Source organism: Podarcis melisellensis (assembly GCF_964234715.1).
Source record: "Podarcis melisellensis genome assembly, chromosome: 8".
Classification (NCBI taxonomy): Eukaryota; Metazoa; Chordata; class Lepidosauria; order Squamata; family Lacertidae; genus Podarcis; species Podarcis melisellensis.
Window position 1 is genome coordinate 71,899,708 of NC_138540.1, and position 22,479 is coordinate 71,922,186.

General features: G+C 45.2%; 1 protein-coding gene across 3 annotated transcripts; it reads left to right on the forward strand.

Moving 5' to 3' along the window:
* The first annotated feature begins 1,506 nt into the window (after positions 1–1,506).
* On the forward strand, positions 1,507–21,800 carry PROSER3 (proline and serine rich 3). Of its 3 annotated transcripts, none has more exons than XM_081920657.1 (14): positions 1,507–1,754; positions 6,776–6,950; positions 11,218–11,321; positions 11,429–11,537; positions 12,091–12,389; positions 13,260–13,405; positions 14,273–14,334; positions 15,312–15,391; positions 15,538–15,656; positions 16,640–16,830; positions 17,277–17,783; positions 19,199–19,370; positions 20,156–20,237; positions 21,382–21,800. In XM_081920657.1, the coding sequence occupies exons 3-14, from the start codon at positions 11,311–11,313 to the stop codon at positions 21,446–21,448; spliced, it is 1,845 nt and encodes a 614-aa protein (XP_081776783.1). In that variant the 5' UTR covers positions 1,507–1,754; positions 6,776–6,950; positions 11,218–11,310; the 3' UTR covers positions 21,449–21,800. The 3 variants fall into 3 exon arrangements, with proteins under 3 accessions (XP_081776783.1, XP_081776784.1, XP_081776782.1); XM_081920658.1 differs by lacking the exon at positions 6,776–6,950 and adding an exon at positions 10,166–10,266; XM_081920656.1 differs by lacking the exon at positions 6,776–6,950 and having other exon boundaries at positions 1,508–1,754.
* The last annotated feature ends 679 nt before the right edge of the window (positions 21,801–22,479 follow it).

The window sequence follows — 22,479 nt, forward strand, 5'->3', positions numbered from 1 at the left end:
GGTTATTTATTTAAGTGTGGCTTATGATGGTGAGTAAGAGTCCAGAGCTTTCCATTATGCCTATCCTGTGGTTGCTGACAAGTTTCTCCCTTTAGTTTGGGCTCCTGTGTTTTTTTTAACAGTTGCTGCCTGGCAGAGAAAACCGACATTTTTGGTTCTGTGGGACTTTCTGAGGCTTACCTAAGGAAAGTTCATCACCCAACTGCTTCCCACACTCCACCCTTGGTCGTGCATCCTTGTGAAGAGTGCTACCTTATGCGCAAGCTTAACAGTGTCTTGGCCCCCAGCAGGAGCACCAGTTCTGGATTGCTGCCTTAGTTTGCAGCTTGAATTTTTGCTGATCCAAGAAATGGTAATTACAGGTGCTCACAGTGCTGTAGGGGCTCCCATGTAGGTGTCAAAGGAGTATCCTTTGTTCCTGAGCATCATAAAATACACTGTCACTCATTTCAGCAGGCATTCTTCTCCCACTCTTGCTCGACACCACCCTATGAAACAGCAACTCTAGATGCATATTTTTATGGGGCAAGAAATGGTTGGCACTCGGAGAGATAGGCATGTCCTACTTTGGACATGCCTATCTGTGTTCCATTTAAGCAGGGCTCTCTAGCAGTTTCCTTTGCTGCTGCTACTATATATTTGTTGTCTCAGAGGACTTGTAGGAGCACACTATAATACTGTAGACATTTTTACGAAGAACTTACACCTCCAAGATGCCTGCCCTGCCTTTTGTTAGAAATGCTCACCTGAATTTTCGATATCATTGCTGGAGGGCTGTATTAGTGCTAGAATAGTGTTTCCTAACATTTAATTATATATATATATATATATATATATATATATATATATATATATATATATATATATATTCAAATCTAATGCTTTGTGTCCTCCTTGCGAGTGGGAAGAATAATTGTTTCCCGATGAATGAATGAATCGATTTATTTCGGTCACTGCCCAGAGTGTACTTGTTTCCCGATATCCCTTTTAAATACTTCTAAAGTGCTAAACAGGCCACAGGATTACTCTAGCTAGCGTACGTGATAATTTTCAGAATTGCTCAGCCCTAGTGTTACAAATACATTTCAGGACACGATTGCAGTTAGTCACGTACTTGCAGCGCCTGCTTAAAAATAAGTCCTGCTGAGTCTAATGGGACTTACCATGGGCGTAACCAGGATTTTTGTTGGGACGGGGCAAACAGTTGAGCTTTTTTGGGGAGATCACGGGTAAAAATGCTTCCCCTCCCAAAAAAAGAGACCATTACGGGGGGCCGGCTTCTGCTGTGTGGGGGTGCAGAACCTCAGTTTATTGAGTATTTTAAATGCTTTTCAATACTTTTTGAGGATTTGCCCCCCCCTCTCACTTGGCTTCGCCCATGAGACTCACACCCAATCAAGTAGTACCAGAGCATGACGGTATTTGTAGTTTGTGCGCCCGACCGGAACTGAGAAGCCATCTGGCGTATATTCCCCTCCCGGAGGGCTCGGCGCGCAATGCTTTGTGGGAATCGTAGTACTGAAGCCGACAGGTCGATGAAAAAGCCGCGCACCCGACATCCTCCGCGGGCAGCGACTTCCTCTTTCGGTTGCTAGGTGACGGCCAAGGCGGCAAGCTCATCTCGGGTTGAGCGGGAAGAAGGGCTTTAGGCCCCGGGGAAGGGACGCCAGAGGTCACCGAATCCGGGGCCGCTCTCCAGGCGCAAAATCCCGAGGGACTGGTGCAGAGGAGTATTCCTTGGGGTTCACTGTCAGGTAAGTGTGTTTTAGCGGTGTAATCCTACGCAGGCTTACTTCCTGGTAATGGGGTTTAGGGTCGCAGCCTAAGCTTGTCAGTGTCATCGTAGAGCTGGAAGGGACCCTGAGGAGGAGCTGCTAAAATGCTGAGCCGTGAACAGCTAGAGGCAGAGAAAACACACCTATGCACAGTGGTTCCCCCCCCCCCGGGGGACGGGACGCATATCCCTAAACCAGTCTTTCTCAACCTGTGGGTCCCCAGATGTTGTTGAACTACAACTCCCATCACCCCTAGCTAGCAAGGCCAGAGCTCAGGGATGATGGGAGTTGTAGTCCAACAACATCTGGGGACCCGGCCTAAACATTTTGTGACTCTTTGTACTTTTGTCCATTTACTGTACTTATTTTCCCCGATTTGAACTAGAAAATGGTGGTTTTCTTGAGTCTAGTGAGAGTACAGTGGTACCTCAGGTTAAGTACTTAATTTGTTCTGGAGGTCTGTTCTTAACCTGAAACTGTTCTTAACCTGAAGCACCACTTTAGCTAATGGAGCCTCCTGCTGCTGCTGCACCATCGCTGCACAATTTCTGTTCTCATCCTGAAGCAAAGTTCTTAACCCGAGGTACTATTTCTGGGTTAGCAGAGTCTGTAACCTGAAGCGTATGTAACCCGAGGTACCACTGCACCCCTAAACATTTATTTAGAAATAAAAGCACTGCCTATATAGTTGGAGAAAGTAACAGGCATGGAGATTTCAGTGGTGGAAGAAGCTTCCTCTGCTAAGGTTTGGCTTCTATCAGTCCTAAGGGCACATGAGCTGGGCCCTGCCGGGGGGGAAAAAAGGAAAGGAGTGGTGGTGGAACTGGCAACCTAATCTGTTTGTGCTTGTGTGGTAAATGAAGCCAGCTCTCTTCCCTTCAGCTGTGGCTGCTAGATTTTCCTGTGTGCAGGGAATATTGTTTTCAGTAATGCAGGCCCCGTTACCTGTGAATTCTAGTTTAGGTTGGAGATTATCCCAGAATTAACTCCCGCAGAGCAGAAGAGATTGCACTGTGCATTGAAAGACGCCACCCCAGAGCTTTATTCATTTCTAGACTTGCTTGTTTGGGATTCGTTTGGTATGATTCTCAAAACTTAACACGTTTAGGCCATTTCACACGTTACCTGGCAACAGACCTAGGTTTGTCCCTGTGCATGTACTTTCAAAAGGGAGCTTCAGCTGCTTCTGATGTGTACCTATTTGCATTTGCAAACAAGCTTACAAGCTTGTTGCATTCATATGTTGTTGTTTTTTTAAGCATATCCTTAAAGATGTGACATGTAAAGTGGTCCCACCTAGGTTGCGTTTTTTGCAGTGCTTTGATAAACACATTGAAAACATTTGGTTATTATCTGAATATTGCTCCAGCCTATAATCTGCAGGACCTCTCTATTTTTAAACCAGTGTTTGGAATGTGTTAACTTTGCTTTGGAGCCTCTCGCTCATCAGCAGCTTTTACTCTTGTAATTATGGGTCTGTGACTAGCTGGAAGCTTTCTGCTTTAAGACCCCTGTGGCTTCTGGCTTTATGTGACTTTTGTTGATGCTGAACTTTCCGTCCCTCAGATTTGCCTTGGGTTTTGGGATCATAAAAAAAAAATTAATAGTCCAGCAATTTGCATGAATTGTAAATTGGCTCTGATCAGGTTTTGAGTTGGAAGTGAGCGACTGACACAGCTCCAAAACTTTGAAATGACTTGTGAGGCTAGTTTAGCTATTCCTAGGGCTTATAGTTTCTAAGGCTGTAGAGTGTGGCTGTTGTATCTGTTAATGGACCTCTTTGCACTAGTATACAGATCTCTCTAGTTTTATTTGGAAATCATAATCCTGCCTTCCTTCTCTGATGATTTTTGGCAAAGTGAAAGCAATGCAACCTGGCTTGTCAGCAGAGTGAGCCAGCTGTGGCCTCACCTGCAGACGCAGGGAGTGTCCTGGGAGCCAGTGCAAGAGAGAACTGATGGGGTGTGTCCCTGCCCATTCCTGTGTAATAGGATAGGTTGGGCCCTATGGTGAGAGTATGAATTGCACATCCGTATGTTCTCATCTCTTTAGAGGAATGTCCTGATCTCTCTGGAAGGCCCTTGGAGAGGCTGTTATTCGTGTCCCTTAATGTCTCAGTGACCAGGGTGGTGTACTTAGTTATTTCTGCATTTCTGATTTGTACTAAAATCTAGTAAGTTAATTAGTAGAGGACTATAAACCACAGAACCTAGGGCTTGCCAATCAGAAGGTCGGTGGTTTGAATCCCTACGATGGGGTGAGCTCCTGTTGTTTGGTCCCTGCTCCTGCCAAACTAGCAGTTCGAAAGCATGATAAAGTGCAAATAGTTAGATAGGTACTGCTCCGGCAGGAAGGTAAACAGCGTTTCCGTGCGCTGCTCTGATTCACCAGAAGCGGCTTAGTCATGCCGGCCACATGATCCAGAAGCTGTATGCCAGCTCCCTTGGCCAGTAAAGCGAGATGAGCGCTGCAATCCCAGAGTCGTCTGCAACTGGACCTAACGGTCAAGGATCCCTTTACCTTTACCTATATATCAAGCACTTTTCTTTTACCCCCTCCCTAATCTTATTGGGTTAATAGGTTCATTTTTATTTTTAGCCAGAAGGCCATAACACATTTTTTTTTTACATAAGAAACAAAATACTTAAATGCACATATTACAAGAATTGTGTGGTTCAGAAGCTAGGTTGCATAGCCAACCTGATCTAACTATGGAAATGATTGGAATAGTAATATACTGTGTCTGAGTTTTTAAAAAAGTATCACTAATCTGTGGTGTAACTGTTGCGAACTACATAACTTTGGATGGTATAAGAATGCATGTAATTTTGGGGATCTGGTAAAGAGGAATATGAAGAATTTTTTTTGTCAAAAAAGCAGAGCTGTCACATACTAATGTGGAGGACTTTCAACCACAAATTGTAGATACTGAATTTGATCCTTTTGAGGAAAGGACTGTGTTTATGATGGTCTCCCTGACCAACTGAAACGTAGACCTTATTTATTAACTTGAGTGGAGCTTGACTTGCATTAGTAGCCCCTGGTGTATGTAGCAGCTACAGTAATTGCACAAGGGGAAGGGGGAAAAGAAAACAGTAACAGAACATGCTGGGATTCTTTTCTTTCATCCCGTAAATGCTGACAACTGGAACTTCTGATGCCAAAAAGCAGGACAAGCCAGAAAACAGGCGAGAACATCTACATTCAGTGAAGACCGATTCAAGCCTGAGCTGGTGCCATAAAGTAAGCCACAGGCAATTTATTTAATCCATCTGGGTTGAAGATTCTCTCTTCCTTTGTGCCACCCTATTAAAATGCAAAGCTAGCCTGCTTTACGTGCCAACCCACAGTGGCATTCTTTAAACCTGCCAACCTAAAGATGCCAGTTTGAAACCAAGCGAAGGAACATTGACGCAGCCTTAACCCTTTTTGCCAGCACATGACGAGGCTCCCAAGCTTGCAGTTCGGAGATGCACTGCTCACAGCACCAGGATCTGTGTGAGAATAATCAATATCTCCTGCCATATCTGTAGGTAATGTGAAGTAGGATCTTGATTTGCCAAGGTGGAAAAGCAGGATGGGTGGTGTGCTGGAGAAGGAAGGGAAGTTGACATCTCCAGCTAATGAAGCAACCTGCATACCACTGCAGAGATGGCGAAGTTCTGTGCTAACTCTCAGTGCTAGACAGGTCTCTCGTAGCTGTCTGCTTAAATTATCACTGCTTGGTTAAATTATGAATTATGCACGTCCATGTTTCGTCAAGTGCTGTGGTGTCAAATATTCAAGGAAGAATCTCTGTGCTTGCTGGGGGTATTGCAAGAGGAGGATTACCTTTGGGGCCAGGGAAGACTTTTTGAGCAGCAGCATGGATTAAGATATTTAAATCTTTGCTTCTGTTTTAAGGCTTTGCTGCTTCCACTCCAGACCTTATTTGAGATTTGTGGCAGATGAGTGGCCTATTTTGAGGCATACAAAACACTCAACTGATCTGTCTTTTTGGCACCGAAAGACCATGGAAATCCACTCAAGTGCATGTTTACTGTGCTTAGCAGTTTAAAGAGGGGCCTGCTTCTGTTCTTTAATTTTCTTTGCCACACACAAAAAAGTGAATGGGATTGTTGCAAACTGGACCTGGTGATTGCCTGGAAGTGGAGCTGATTATGTCCTCGTGTCCTTGCCTGGTTTCCCATTTACCCCTCTAGTGCTGCATCAAGGCTCTGCAAATAGCATGGTTTAGCACTAAACTGGAATGGTGGCAGAAATTCTGAGAAAAATAATTGTGGGGGTGTTTTTGCATAGTGATCTCAGAGGAATCTTTAGTTTGTGTGCGTGTGTGTGTGTGTGTGTGTGCCACTCCTGCTGTTCCCTAGTCTACAGTTTAAAATAGAACAGCAGAATTTCCATTTGATCCTGTTGAATCAACATATCTGGCACCTATCAGGACCACATAACACCAGTCCTGAGAGATCTGCATTGGCTCCTAGTACGTTTCCGAGTACAATTCAAGGTGTTGGTGCTGACCTTTAAAGCCCTAAAGGGCCTCGGTCCTGTATACCTGAAGGAGCATCTCCACCCCCATCATTCAGCCCCGACACTGAGATCTAGCGCCGAGGGCCTTTTGGCAGTTCCCTCATTGCGAGAAATGAGGTTACAGGGAACTAGACAGAGGGCCTTCTCGATAGTGGCGCCCGCCCTCTGGAACCGCCCCCCCCATCAGATGTCAAGGAAATAAGTAGCTATCTTATTTTTAAAAAACATCTGAAGGCAGCCCTGTTTAGGGAAGTTTTTAATATTTAATGCTGTATTGTTTTTAACACTCGACTGGGAGCCGCCCAGAGTGGCTGGGGAAACTCAGCCTGATGGGCGGGGTATAAATAATAAATTATTATTATTATTATTAGTAGTAGTACTAAAAACTCTGCACTGAGAGTTCCCTAAATTGTGTTGTTCTTGTATACTGCAAATGCATTCTAAATCCATTTTTTCTTCTTTCCATTTAGACTGCTGTCTGTCTCTCATTGACTCTCTTCACATGTCCCATACGAAAGAATTAGAGAACTAAATAATGCACCAGTACAGTTTGAAGAATGGATTCTAGCATTTCTGTACTTTCTCAAAGTGCATGGTAGTCTATTGGAAAGCGGTAATGGAAGCGGTCACTGGATCACCCTTTCTGTATGTCATCTGCTGCTAATGCAACGTGAAGTTGTTTTAGGAGATAGTATTCATGCTTGCTAATGGTCTTTGTTCTGCATTTGCAGCATTTGGGCTAGATTGTAGCCACTAAAAAAAATCATTAATGCTTCCTCAAGCATTATAAAGAAATGGGCCTGGCCAGCTGAATTTCATGTACAAGTGCAGTGTGGGGGAGAAATAAAGAGGACAATCCTTTTGTCCTTTCGCAGGAAGAGATGTCCAGTTAGAATGTTGTTTGGCATGGAAAAAATACTTTCCATTCCTTGCCAGTGTTAGGTGCCTATGCAGGGCTAAAACTGATATTTCAAATTTTCCACTATATATGTCCATTGTGACTCAGGTAAGGGATCTGGCCCTAAAGCGAACCCCTATTTTTCTGGTAACACCATATTTCGTATTGTATTGTTAGCTGTAATCACTACAGTCATACCTTTGGTTGTGAACGCTGCAGGTTGCGCGTTTTCGGGTTACGGACCACGCCAAACATGGAAGTACTGGAACGGGTTACTTCCAGGTTTTGGAGCTCGTACATGTGCAGAAGCGCTAAATTGTGCTTTGCGCATGTGCAGAGGCACCGAATTGCAGTGCTGTGGGTTGTGAACGCTGCAGGTTGCGAACGTGCCTCCCACACGGATCATGTTCGCAACCCGAGGTTCCACTGTATTCTGTTTGATAAGGCATAGAAGCCCGGGCTTGAATTGCTTATGGCAACCCCAGTTGTGGTGTGCACATTCTCTAACAGTGCAAGCCTATACATCCCTTTGACTTCATTGAGGCTTGACCCCTAAGTGTAGTAACAACAACAACAACAATTTATTACCGGTACTTGTGTCCCATCCATCTGACTGGGTTGCCCAGTCATCCTGGGCTGCTTCCAATGGAATATATAAAAACACACACAACATTAACATTAAAAGCTTCCCGATCCAGGACTGTCTTCAGATGTCTTCGTGTATGAATGCAGCCTAAGTTAAGGAATTTCATTTTCACCATGCCTTCAATTCTGCATTTGCTTCTGGGAACAAATGTGTAGAGAAGGATTATTTTCCCCTAGAGAAGCACCAAAGTCCAGAGGTCTTTCAGTCAGCATATTCAGCACCTCACAGGTGTACAAGTAGCTTCCTGTTCATCTGCTGACATTAGCATGTCAGAGGCCTTTGTTGTTGTTTTTAAATATATTTTTATTAAAGATATATTGGTTTACAAATGTATGTGCTATGTCTCTCTTTTCAAGTTACGTTTTCTACAGATCAGTTTTATTTGTTGAGACATTAGGGTTACATTAGGAAGAAAAAGGGGAAAGAGGTGGAGGGGAATGGTGAGTGGGGTGGTGTAGAGTGGCAATGCTTCTATTCTACTTAGTGTATGTGTGGGGTTTTCTGTCAGCATCACTTGTGTGGGTTCTCTTTACTATTCACTTGTATTCCTTTGGTGGTGAGAGAGGTTGGAGTTGGCCTAGGGCAGGGATGGCCAACTCCCAAGAGACTGCGATCTACTCACAGTTAAAAACTGGCAGTGATATACCGTATTTTTCGCCCTATAGGACGCACTTTCCCCCCTCCAAAAATGAAGGGGAAATCTGTGTGCGTCCTATGGGGCGAATGCAGGCTTTCGCTGAAGCTTGGAGAGCGAGAGGGGTCGGTGCGCATGTCTAAGCTGCGGATGTCTGCCTGAAGCGCGGGGTGCCCTGCTTCAGCGCGCCCCGCACTCTGTGCAGCAGGCTGCTATCCACAGGCTAGGGAGCCCTTTATTTCCCCCCATAGGTGCGTCCTATGGGCCGGTGCGTCCTATGGGACGAAAAATACGGTACCCCCTTTTGGGGGGTTCAGTTCAAAGGGAGGAGGAAGGCCCATTTTTGGGGGGTGCAGGGCAGCCACTGATCTACCAGTGATCTACCGGTAGATCATGATCTACCTGTTGGACTTGCCTGTCCTAGGGTATGGTTGGTTGTCTTTGTTTGGCCATAGTGAAATTTGTTTTCATGTGTCTGCTGGGAAGCCCCATTGTCCTCCTTCTCAGTACTGTGTTGGGGCAAGGTGTGGCTTTAAAGGCACAGGCCAGTGCAAAAAATGAGGACTCAGGATTGGCACAGTCAGCACAGTTCTATCCTCCAGGCAGAAGGGCTCAGGGGAATGGACTGTCCCCACCTGCCCCTAGGGCCACAGATTGCCATTGGTGAGATCTGACGTGTTGGCTGCAAGTAGCAGCCTGTTAAGTTGTCACAATAGTTAGCAAAACAGGCTGTCTTGGTAACCATTTCAGGCTGGCGGTTCTGCTATGAACGGATTTTCACTGTTCTGTGTTTGAATGATCGTATCTGAACTATCCTCCCAGCATTTACTGCAGCTGTGCCTGATGTGTGGGCCTAAATAAGTAAGAACTCGCTTTGGCTACAGCATTTCTTACAGTGTAACTCCATTTTACAGGTGGACAACTGAGACCTCCTTTGCTGGGAGATGGACAGGAAGATGCTCTAAAAGCACAGAGATGCTCTCACAGATTTGTCAATTGATGGGTGCACTTAAAGAGTTGAATTTTCTTTCCTCATTATTCTGTCCAATTTTCATAGCTCTGATCTTCCAGTGATAGTCCTAAAGGCTATACTATCCCATACCAACCAATCCAGTTGCTTGCTCTGTTTTGCTATAGTAGGAATTACTCCACCTTTTGATCAGATGTTAGTTGGAGTCATAACATTTTATTCCAGAGCAATGGAATTCATGCTGTTCATCGTTTCATAGTATGGCAGGGTCAGTGAATGGGGTACTTTCACCGGGGGGGGGGGAGGGGGAACACACAAAAACTGTTGCCTTGGCAACTGCACACTGCGGTGCAAACAAGTGCCATGGAAATTTCCTTCCTAGCTGCAGGAAGGAAAGAATTCATTTATGCAAATAATTCATTGCACTGAACCACAGCTAAGTTGGAAATTCATAATATCGTGCAGCAGATTAGCTGCTCTAGAACATTTCCCAGGTCTGGATCTTATCACAATTTGGAATTGTTTTGCTTCTGTGTCAATGGATTTATATAAAGTTCCCTGGGCTGGATTAACAGATACACTACACATACCTTAGAGTGAGGCATTAAGTTTGTATGAAGGATGATTTTATCCCACCTCTGCAGTGCAGGGCTCTTCTTTCTTTTTTTAACGTTCCCACAGTTGAGAACGTTGTGGTTGGTTTCTTTGCCAGGCAAACGGTGGCCAAATTCCTGGCTGTGGAGAAATGTTAAGGTGGTTGGAGCCTGTATAGCCCAAGGAGCAGACTGATGATGTGCAATGAGGCAATTTCAGGTGTTAAAGTAGCAGGACATAATTTTCTGTTAATTTATTGCATTTATATTCTGCCTTTGCTCCATGATGGTACTTGAGATGGCATAGATGGGCAGATGGAAGCAGAGAGTGGCATGAATTAGAAGAGGGCGAGACTTTGAATATGACTCCTTAACTTTATCTTTTAATCTTCCCGAGTTACATGTTGACAGAGGCAAGGTACAGGGGGTGAGAAATAGTTTCCAGGTCGACATGCCAACTTTGTATTTGAGAGCCATTGTAATAGTGATGATGAGTATGAGCTAGAGCTTCTCAGTTCAGCCATGTGTTTGTCGGGAGCCATTGATGAACCACAATCTCTGAGCCTCTTGTCCCCTAGTTTACCTGCAATGTGGGAATAATAGTGCTGACCTTTAAATGATTGTTTATAAAGATTACAGTCATACCTCAGGTTACAGAAGCTTCGGGTTGTGCGATTTCGCCAAACCTGGAAGTACCGAAACGGGTTTCGGCGCTTGCGTATGCGCAGAAGCGCTAAATGACACTTTGCACATGCGCAGAAGTGCCGAATCGCGACCCACGTGTGCGCAGAAGCGGCAATGCAGTTTGTGAATGCTGCGCGTTGCGAACGTGCTTCCCGCACGGATCATGTTCGCAACCCGAGTGTCCACTGTACTGAGCCAGTGTATATGAAGGGCTTTTGAGCACTTAGAAAAAGCAGTGACCTGAGTTCTCTGAGTGCCCCTCCTTATGCTGGCAGAACTGCATCTTAATATTTTTGCCCCCATTCTTCATGCCTTTTTGCCCCTTTCCCCTCCTTCAGCTAAATCATGATTGCCAGAAATATCCCAATAAAAAACAAAAGGGAAGGTTGGAGGAAAAGCCTATGGACATTTGGAAACAAAATAAATTACGTAAAAGAAGTAAAGCCTATCCCGAAATGTATGTATTTATTGTTTCTTCTGTTTGCAGCACAAACTTTGGGAAGTCTTCGATCATCCCATGAGGAAAGTGTGTAGAGACCACATCCGCAGCCATCAAAGCTGAACACCTGGGTGTAGAATAATGGATTCCAGGTATGAGAGCTAGCGAAAGAAAAGGGTTTGACCTGATGGGTTTCCTTCTGCTAAGAAGTCTAGGCAGGGCGGGGCCTCACTAACTGGGATTCCTTGCTTGCCCGCAGTATGGCTGTTTTCTCCACCCTGGGAAGCCCCTTTTTGGAGCAATCTTGTTCGCGGAGCCATTACCACCCTTCCCAGGCACACCCACTGAGGAAGGAGCAGCGATATACGGTGAGATGGGGTGGGGGGAGACAAGGTGGGCAAATAATGCTGCAGAGTCACTAGCGGGGAAATCAAATGGAGCAGAGCTGCTAGCAGGAAGAGTCAAAGAGGTCTTTTGGATATCTATTGAACCAGTCCCTTTCAGGAGCTGGATAAAAATTCCATGGTGTTGGCTATCCAGTGGAACATGAATGCTCCACTTTGAGCATTTCTGTATTCTTGGGAGTTGAGCTAGGCCTGGAAAGAACCAATAAAGTATATTGATTAGATGCTGGGAGTTCAAATCCCATCTCAGCCATGACGTAAGCCATTCATCCTTTCTTAGCTTAGCCTCCCTCGCAGGATTGTTGTGATGGAAAAGGATGTGGGGGTAGGAAACTACGTTTGATGCCCTCAGTTTTTTGGAGGAAGGGTAGGATAAAAATGTAATGATTAAACAGTTGTCAAGTGGAGCTACAGGAAGAGGGAGTTATTTTACATCTTGGCTTGAACTTTTCTGGAAGGTTTATGCCAGCCCTTTGGGCCCACCGACTCTGAAAACTCACTTTCCCGCTTTCCCTAGGCTCTGAGCCCGTCTCGTTTACGACACAAGAATTGCCCCACCTCTCCCAAGAAGGCAGAAACACAAAGTCCTCCAACCCCAGGTTTGCTTCCTGGGTCCAGTTACCAGGAGGTGAAACCCCCAGACTCAGACTCCACAAGCCCCTTCAATGAATCATGGCCCTCGACTGAGCGCAGTTCTTCCTCTCTGACTCCCGAGGGAGCAAAGGGCCTTCCCTCAGAGCAGATAACGGGGATCAAAGCACCGGCTTCGCCAAAGCCCCCAGAATCTGTTTCAGACAGTGATTCAGTTATTGCCAGGTAAGCCTGCAACTAAGGGTTTCTTCTCAGGTGGGTGGGCAGAGTAGCAAGAGTTTACTGGACTTGTGTGGGGATGGGAGTCCTGGGTTCAAATACTTCCTGGAAGAAGAACACATCTGATACTCTCAGTCAAGTCTGTTTCTCAAACTTAATTTGTTCCGGAAGTCCATTCTAAAACCAAAGCGTTCCAAAACCAAGGGCACTTTCCCATAGAAAGTATTGCAAAACGGATTAATCGATTCCAGACTTATAAAAACAACCCCTAAAACAGCAATTTAACATGAATTTTACTATCTAACGAGACCATTGGTCCATAAAATGAAAGCAATAATCAATGTACTGTTCTATTTAAAACAAATAAGACAGTACTGTAGATGATATTTTTTAAAAAAAATCTTAACCTGCACTGATGATAGTCATTGTTTGGATGGGGGGCTTTTATCCATTTCCACAGTCACACAATCAATCAATCAATCAATCAATCAATCAATCAATCAGTAGCTGAACTGGGTTCCACACAGTCACAAAAACAAATTAACCGAAAAGCCTCCGAAACAAAAATGCAAAATAAATAGCAAAAACAAAAGTGCCAAACTTAATTTGTTCTGGAAGTCAGTTTGACTTCTGAAATGTTTGAAAACCAGGGCGCAGCTTCTGATTGGTGCAAGCACCCCAGAAACAATAGCCAACAGCAGCATCGGATGTTCGGCTTCCGAAAAACATTCGAAAACCGGAACACTTACATACCAAGGCGTTTGAGAACCAAGGTACCACTGTACTGAGTCTCTAGTCTAGCCTGGGAGTGATCACTACATTGAAGTAAAGTTCTTTTTCCATGTCTGTGATGCGGCACCTTTGATCCTTTGGCAGGTATATGGAGCGATTTCGTTACGGGCAGCCCACAAGCCGCAGGGAGCGCTGGGCACCAAATGGTCACTCTGCACAGTTCTGGTGGCTTGGCCACTCGTTTCCCCCTGAATGCAACATCTCCAAGAAGGAGACATCGCCAACTTCAGGTACTTGAGTCCAACAAGTAGGGTGCCGATATGGGGAACACTTTTATCAAGGCAGACCAGGATGAGTGGGCCCTCGGAAAAATTGGATTTGTGTTGGAGCAGTACCTGCCCTAGCCAAAAGAGTGGTTGCTATTGGTAGGAAAAACTTCAGATTTGAAGACTTGCAGATTTAGATATGGACACACACATTGGAGATGTGTCTTTGTCCAGGACTTACCTGTTAATTCCTACGAAGTAGAACTTTTTAGCAGTGGCGGGTAGCGCTCACAGGTCGCTCCTGTCCTAGCTTTTCCCATAACAGAGACATATGAGACCAACTTGGGACCAGGTTATCTGAGAGACTCGCCTGGTCAGTAAGATAATCTCAGTGGCCCTCTTCCTTGTGCCATAGTCTGCAGGTGCCCATCTGGCATCAACTGGGAAGAGGGCCTAAAATAAATAATAGGAGTGTGCCAGGATTTTAAAAATCACAATATTTAAATCTGTCCCCTCCTCTGTAGTTATCAGATAACTCTGCATATGCTCTAAGGTATTTTCTTTAAGGTATCAAAGCAATCCAAAGTGAGATGGGGGAGCCTCTGACGGCCCCCATTATTACGTGGGAGTTCTGTGTAATTTTAGCACCCATTTCTCACAACCAAGCAACCCATCCAAAGGGTGGATTCATGTTGGCCTTTTTCAGGGTTCTTCACCTATAATTTAGAAGATAACTTAAAGTCAAGCATATAGTTTTTCAGGCCTATGGATGAAAGGGGAAGGGAAGGAGGGAGGGAGCCTAGAGCCACCCAAGAGTTAAAGATTAGGCTCTTTGCAAAGATGTCTGAACTGTGTGAGTCAGAAATCTGTAATGAAGGTGTCTCCTTGCAGGCAGTAGCCAGAGTGAAGTGAGGCAGTCGCTTTTCAGTCCTGCTCTGGACCAGTCTCCCTCGGTGAGTAAGGAGGTTCTCTCTAGGAATGGGGAGGTATCTACTCTGTCCACCAAAAAAGGACATAATATAGTTATGTTATCTTTGTGGATCACTGTTAATCTCAACCCTCAGGGTTGAGGAATATTGTACAGAATCTGGAGGCATGGGTTCTAATCCTTGCTCAGCGATAAAGCTCATTGAATGACCTTCAGCCAGTCATATCTTAGAGCCTAGCCTTTTACGCAGGATTGTTGTGACGATAATATGGAATAACCACACATGCTGCCCTGGTCTCCTTGAAGAATATAAACATGATAAATGGGGAAATCATATGTGTAAAGTTGGTCCTGCTTTGAGGACTGTGCTCTGGGTGGAGAAAATTGTGATGTTCACTATAGATAGCACTTCTCAGCAGGATGATTAGTTTTTGGTTTCCCATTTGGATCTTTTATTAAGAACCAAGCGACCTTAAATTTTCAGAATTTGCAGGCAGGCAGGCAGGCAGGCAGGCAGGAGTCTTGCTTGGTCCTGGTTTGGCTGATTACTTTGACAGATCAGAAGACCATTTTCAATTTCCTCTGTCTCAGTAGCTCCCTGCTTATTATTGCTGGTGACTGTTTCACCTTAACTGGTGTTCTTATGTTTTCTGTCCCTACTTTGTCTGCACCAGAGGATCAAAGTACCTTTGTCCCATTGGATTGACCATCTTCTATTTTTTGGTCATGAGCTTGCTAACACTAGGCAACTCCATAGGTGCTGCAGCTTCTCTCCTTGCCCTGCTGCCAGAATCCTGACATTCTTTTCCTTATAGAGCAGGCATGGGGAATGTGTGACCCCCTGGATTTTGTTGGACTAGAGCTCCCATTATCCCTGACCATTTGCCCCATGAGCTAGAGCTGATGGGAGTTGGAGTTCAACAACATCTGGTGGGCCACAAGTCCCCCATCCCAGCTATAGAGTCTCCTATCTGACCCATTCCTTTGTATGTTCTTTTGTAGGGGGACTCACAGGATTCTTCCACGCTGGACCCTGAGACTGTTAAGCTCCAGGAGAGAGCAGCCAGGCTGTTACACAGAAGGTACTAACCTCCCTTGTATTTCACTCATCATCTAGGCTGCCCTTCCTCAGTGTCTAATGGGCCTTCCAGCTTCTCTTTCTGTTCTCTCCCCAGCTGCCCCTCATTCCTAATAACCTGCCTGTCCTCATATGTTTTTCTGCATGCAGCACATCCCCGTTGAGCAGCTCCAGGCATGCAAGCTCTACCCCCACGTCCACCATCACAAATGCTGACACAGACATGACTGGTTGTGCTCCACATCACCTTGGTCTTGGCGAGCTGCAAGGTAAATTATGAGATCCAGGACCTTGCCTCTTAAGGGAGTGTTTTTCAACCTGGGGTCTCCACATGTTGCTGGACTCCAATCTCAACAGCCCCAGCTAGCTTAGCCACTGGTAAGGGGTGATTGGAGTTGTAGTCCCAGCACCTGAAGCCCAAGGTGGAAGAACTCTGTCTTGAAGGAATGCCAGTGTTGTGGACAATGACAGAAAGTGAGTGTTGTTGAGGGGGGGAAGTGAGGAAAAGAAAGTTGGCTGGACTAGTAACTGGCTGAGTGCAAGTCTGATTGCCTCCTAAACAGTGTGGATATTCTTATTTGGCAATTTATGAAGAGTGATGGCTGCTTTAGTACAAATCTTTAGACTGTCCTATCTTTCAGTGCATCACTCAAAGGCAGAATTTGGTAAGGGGCATCCCAGTAATCTCCCCTTTCATTTACAAACAAACAAATTGCTAACCCTTCAGGCAATCCTTGGTAACTTTCAAAAGGCCAGAGGGGTTGCTGAGCAGGATCTCACATGGACAGGGTAACATCAGCTGAATAAACTGGGCAAAACAGCAACTGTACAAATTTGTATTGCTAAATTTCTAGAGGTCACAGAATTACTGGTATAGAATTTGTGTTGTCTTGATATTAAATCGATTATTGTTCAAAAGCACACATGCCTTATCATATGCTGGTTGAGTTGAATGGGCTCTTTTGGACTCTAGCTCCCGTCATCCCTAGCTAGCATAGCCAGTGGTGAGGTATGATGGGAATTGTAGTCTAACAACATCTGTGGAGCCATGGGTTCCTCCTGCCTGCTGTAAAAGATCCAGTGACTGATATAAGCCATCACCAAAGGAGACAAATCAATATACAATTTTTCAAAGATGATGATCCCAAAATGAAAACAGCGATGGACAATGCCTGTATCTTGCAGAACTTTTTCAGAAGTTCACTGCAGACACTCCATTCATGTGCACCTCTCTCTCTCCCTGCCTCCCTAGGTAGTCTGAATGCTTTTCCTTACTATATCACTCAAAGATCTCAGCCATGTTCTTCTTCAAAACCAGAAGATGATATCCTTTTCCAGTGGCGACTGCGGCGAAAGATGGAGGAAGCGAGCCAGGCTGTTGCTGTGATGCCCCCTCTAGCTTGGAGGACTCCACATATCCAGCCAACCTGTGCTTCCAGCCTGGTAAGAGTTTGAGGTGAATACGTTTGCCATTGTTCCGTGCTGTGTAGCTTCAAGGCAAAAGCCTTGGAAGCAGGGGATGGAACCATGCTTTTGGTTCACAACAAGATAGAGAAGCGCAAGCAATAGGCAGGGTGTGATGCATGAGAGGACCACAGCTCTTGCTACCTTGTTGTTGAGAGGCGAAGTGGAAGAAACCTTGCAAAGTTCATGCACTGTTTCAGGCCGCTCCATCTTTATAACTTCCAAGATGCTTGTGGCTATTCCACTTCAATCGTTTTGGAGTTGATGAGGTAAACAACTTTCCCATCATAGTATTGATCCTATACAGTATGGCAAAGCATTCAGAGAGGAGTGGATCTGCTTCTAAGCATCTCGCTACTCCATCTCAGAAAGCCCAGTACATGCAGTCTGAGTCATGTATATTTTTCAATCGTCGTTCCCTGCAGGTAGAAAGAACGGCCCAGAAGCCATCAGAACCTGCAAGTTGGAAGCGTGAAGATGGAAGAGTGCAGCCAACTTCGGAAACCGAGCTGCATGTGAAATCCACCCTCCATGATTATCATCCCTGCTGCCCCACAGACTCTGTGAAAAATGGACCATGCTCCACGCAGCTCATAGAAGCCGCTCCCTTCAGCAGTGGGATTGTACTGGTTGGAAGTTCAGAACCAAAGAGAGAGCAAGGAGTGAAGGAAGTAACTCTGCAAGAGGAACATGTCCCTGCATACCGAGACTCTCCTCCCCTACCAAGGCCTGCAGGAACCAGCAAGCTTTTGGGCCAGAGCACTTTGCATCAGGATCAACAGGCAGCCCACCCTGTAGAGAGAGTGCACACTGAGCCCAGAGGGAACCAGAAGGCATTCAGAACCCAGCAGGGCCAAGCCAAACCAGTCAGAGACTTCCGAGGGCCACCAGTCAGTCGCACAAAAGATTCTATTCAACACGTCTTGGGAGAGGTATAAACATATGATCTGGCAATCTTTGTGGCTGTCATCACAGTGTGATGTAGAGGCCTATCATGCAGAATAGTGAGCTCTTCAGTCCGGATGATTTTTCTAGTCCTCATGGTTGCAAAGACAAATGTGAATGCTTTTATTGGCAGCTACTGCTAAAGATTTAGGAATAAGGACTAGGCTGAGGTTTCCATTAATCTCAGACAGGGCTCCTTGACTCAGTGCAGGCCCCTCCCCAGTTCTACCTAGACACTTTCTATCCTTAACACTTTTCTTGCCCTCTGATCCCCCCCCAATGTGTTCCAGTTGCCCCCACTTCCTTTATGGGTAACAAAAATTTAATGCTAAATTGTGAAGTATCCCCACATTATATTTCACTGGAGCAGTGGTTTTCAAACTGTGTTCCAGGGACGTTTATGTGAGGCCTTCATGTGGGAGGCAGTGACGATCAGTTCTGGCAGACAGAAAATTCATTTGAAAGACAGCTTATTCATCATTATTGACCTTCTGCAAAGCCGCTGGAGAGAAAACAAATTCACAGGCTGTGCTGTGAATTCAGACAGGAGTGACAGTGGGACCCAACAGGCCTGGCTAGTGGCCCATGTGAAGTGTTTGCCCTAGTGCATGCCTGTGATGGGCTTGGTCAGGTGGGTGGAGGGACATCCATGGGAGCGAGAGACAATGTGTTTAAAGCTGGAAGAGGAGTATTTGTGCTCCTCTCTTTATTGCAGGTAGTTTTTTCGTTCGTTCCTTCCACTTTCATGGCAGCCTTCTAGGGAGGCTTCTTCCCCTTTGAAGGTGAAGGAGGAACATCATCAGCACCTGCATTCCAGGAGCTGCAAATACATGCACCACACACACATCTCTTGCTTGGACTTGGTTTCCTCTTGGGTCCCTTTCTCTAGTGCTGCCCAAGCCTGATTCTGGTCCCTCTTGCTCCCATGGGAATCTTTAATGCATCCAGTTATCAAACTTGGTTTAGCAGCCTGCTCCCCAACTGCTACCCTTCAGGCTAACCAGACTGACGTGTGGCCTGCTGTGACATTATCTCAAAGCACTGGATGCTGCAGCCAGATTGGTTCAGACAGCAGGCAAGCATCAGGCCTTCTCTGCATGGACATCTTGGTAGATGTTAAGGAGTTTCTCAGTAGGTAACGTGATGTGGACCCCTTAAAGACCACTGTGCCAGAAAAAAGCACTTTCAGAAAGTTTATGTAGATAAACAAAATGTAATCAAGTGGCACACTTGCAGATTTCCCAGTGGGTTGTGGGGATGACTTTTCTATAGATAAAGAAGATGAACCATCATCCAGCAGCTCCATTTAGCTGCTTGGGGGTATCTGAAATGGGCTCTTCCACTTCTGCTTTCCTTCCCAGGAGGACAGGAGGAGATTTAACTAGCTTTCTCTCTCATCCAGGTGATTGCCGAAAGACTTTTCTCCCCACCTGATTCTCCAGGTCCTCATAGGGACAAACCAAAGAGGAATTCAAAGAGTCAAAATCTGGACGAAGCTCGGCCAAGAGCTGTTTCTGCTCCCTCACATCCCCAGCTCCTGAACCTGGCTGCTCAGCTGCTGGAGCAGGCTGAAGGTGGGATAGTTGTGGGAATGGCAGATATGTGGATTTCATGGAGGGCTTTAAACATTCATGGTGGGGTCCATTTCGTCCCACCCACGCAAGCATGTTCCTTTAGTTCCTGCCTGGCTTCACATTTCATAAACTCTGGACAGGAAACCTAGACCTGGAGTCTGGACCACTGAGTGGCCGTCACCGGCAATGGGCGATGATGATGCTCTGTTCAGTTTCCACTGGGCAAGCATGAGCTTAATTCCAATTTTGCAACTATTCTAAACACATTGACCAAATCAGTAATGGGTGGAATGGAAATGGAGATGTGGCTAGAGAAGGAACAGAGTAAGCAAGAGACAGGGTGTCTAAAGATGCCTACACCAGTGAGGTTTTTTTTTAATACAGACCTAGAACTACACATCTTGTGTGTCATAGTGTTGGTGCTGTAACAGGAGCTATTTGCCGCATGCCTTTAGTCAAAGTACAGGCATAGCCAGAGGCACAATACAGGCACAGCCCAGAAGGAGAGAAAAGTGTGTGGGCTTTATGGGAGGGGGTAGAAGGTGAAGAAGGCTGGAGCAAGAGGAGGGGAATATGTGGAAGTGGGAATTGAGCAGGAGGAATTGGTAAGTGCCTGGGAAGTGGGTTATTTTACAGGTTTGTGCTGATCGTTTGGTTCTAAGCAAATAAACAACAGACAGCTTGGAACATCCCTGCAGATATTTATTGGAGAGCTCCATCCACAGCCTTGACTGGTAGGAAAAGGAGAAAGCACTTAAAGTGGAGTTAATTTTTCTGTTTTGCAGACTCGGATGGCACAGAGTTTGAGGACGACCCCCTGTTACAGGTGCTAAGGGGCCAGAGGGAGTTGTTGCGCAGCCAGCTGAGGTGGGTCGCTGCTCACTGCAAACTGTCCAGAGGCATTCTCTCTTGGGATTGCTGCTGTTTAAAAGCCTTTGCTAGCTGCTGAGAACGGTTGCCTTACGTTGCCTGGTGTCCTGCCAGGCTTTCCATGCCCCTCTCCTTTGGCTTTGAAGCATAATGGATACCTGAGAGCAGATCGTTAGAAGTGTTGTCCCCTTTGTCATCATCCCTGGTGCCTTTGCAGTGTCAACACATTCTCCGTATGTGTCTTCTTCCCACACACCCCAGCTTTAGATGCAGCTCCTATGAAAAGAGGTCGTTAGAATTCATATTGTTTGATACATATTCTTCCCTCCTTCAAAAGAGTTTAGGTGGTGTGTATAGTTTTTCTCTCCACCCATTCTGTCCCCACAACCAATCCTGTGAGTTAGGCTGAGAAATGATGGCTGGCCCAAAGTCATTTGGTGAGTTTTGTGGCTGGGTAGGAATTTGAGCTGGAGTCTCTCTGGTCTTAGTGCAGTGTTGCAACCATCACACCACACTGTCTCTCCATAAGGATCTGTAAGAGGTTGCTTATGTTTTAGCATCAGGCAAGAACTCAAGGTTTTATAGTTCATATTCATGCAGATTTAATCCTTCCCTAAAGTACAATTCTTGGTATGGACAGGATAGTGGATATTCAGTGATTCCAAGCAATCACTTAAATAATAATAAAAGAGAGCACAGAAGTCAGCTTTTTTTGATGGCCTGTATTCATTTTTGCAATGTTTCTAGTCTTTACAGCTGTGACAACTGAAAGCATGTAGGAAATAATCTAGTAATCTCAAAAGTCAGAAGTGTGGCTTATGTTTATTTATTTTTTTAGTGGATTTAGGCATCGCACATGCCATTTTGACACTTTTCATATGTGAGAGAAGCAGAATAAAGTATGCAGGAAATAGAATTTGCTTAATTTATGCACATCTTAGAATTTATGATAAGTTGGCGCTTTTTAGTGCAAAGGGCATTTTGCTTTCAGCTATGAGCAGTTGCTGAGTGCTGCCCCACTGCTCCAAACAAATTGCAGCTGCCTGGTCTGATGGGCAGTTTATTCTGTGACAGTATGCCTGTGTTGCTTTGGTCTCCAGCCCTTAAAGGTGGTATGCATTTCTACTCTGTTCCATTGCAGAGCTGTGGATGTCCGCGTAGCGCAGCTTGAAGGCTACCATTCTGATCAAGACTTATCCCATCGATGACAGACGCCTGCACGATCTTCTCTGCACCTTGAGTGTGGTTGAAGGCTCTCCGATTCATAATTTGGGATTACAGCAGTGGACTGGGTCCTGTGCTCCTTGCTCAGACACCTCTGGATGACTTCAGCAACAGGGTTTGGGAGAGGTTCTTATTTATGCTAGCACCCTTCTGGTTTTGGCTGCGCTGCCTGTACCCAACAAGCTGGTGTGTTCATCAAAGTCAACTGGGAGTGCAAAATGACCAGGCACTGGTGTGTAGGGATGTGCCTAAAGCATAAACAGTGCCTTGTTTCCATGGTTTCATTGTGTATTTTTGTGGTGAGATTAAAATAAAAAGTGTATTTTTGGATCAAAATGAACTGTGATGGTTTGCAGTAAGATGACATAACCTATCCAGTACCTCCTGTCCAATTAAATGATGGTTAATGAAGTCCAAAACCATTTGACTTGGAGAGGAGGCACTAGGCAAACATTTTAAATTTATTTTAGCCACCTTTGGAATGGAAAGGACGGATGAACAATCCCCAAATAAATACATTTTATTTTATTAAATGTTGTATTCCACCTTTCTAATTAGCCGTCAAAGGCACCTTGCATCGAATTGTGTTTTATTGGATTTTAAACAACGTAATCCCAAAAACAGTAATAAAAACCAACGGTAACATCAAAACACTAGGAGAGTTAAAACTGGCAACAGTTATAATTTTGAATTAAAAAAAACCAAAAACTGGCAACAGGACTCTATTGGGGAAGGCACAGGAAAATAAAGAGGTGTTTACTTGGGCCTTAGGTGTGCCTCTTTGGGGAGGGTTTTTCACAGGACCTTTTCAGTTGTGGCACCTCATTTCCTTTTTTAAAAAAATATTTTTTCTTAGTTTTTTTTCCTCATTTCCAGTAGTCACCTGCCTAACCTTCAAGAGCAGGGATACTCAAAGGAGTGCTGACGACTGCAACAAACTGCAATGTTTGTGCAGGACAAGGCAGTGTGGATGCTATCCTGTAGACCAGCTTTGTAAGTTTAGTCCCTTCTGCAG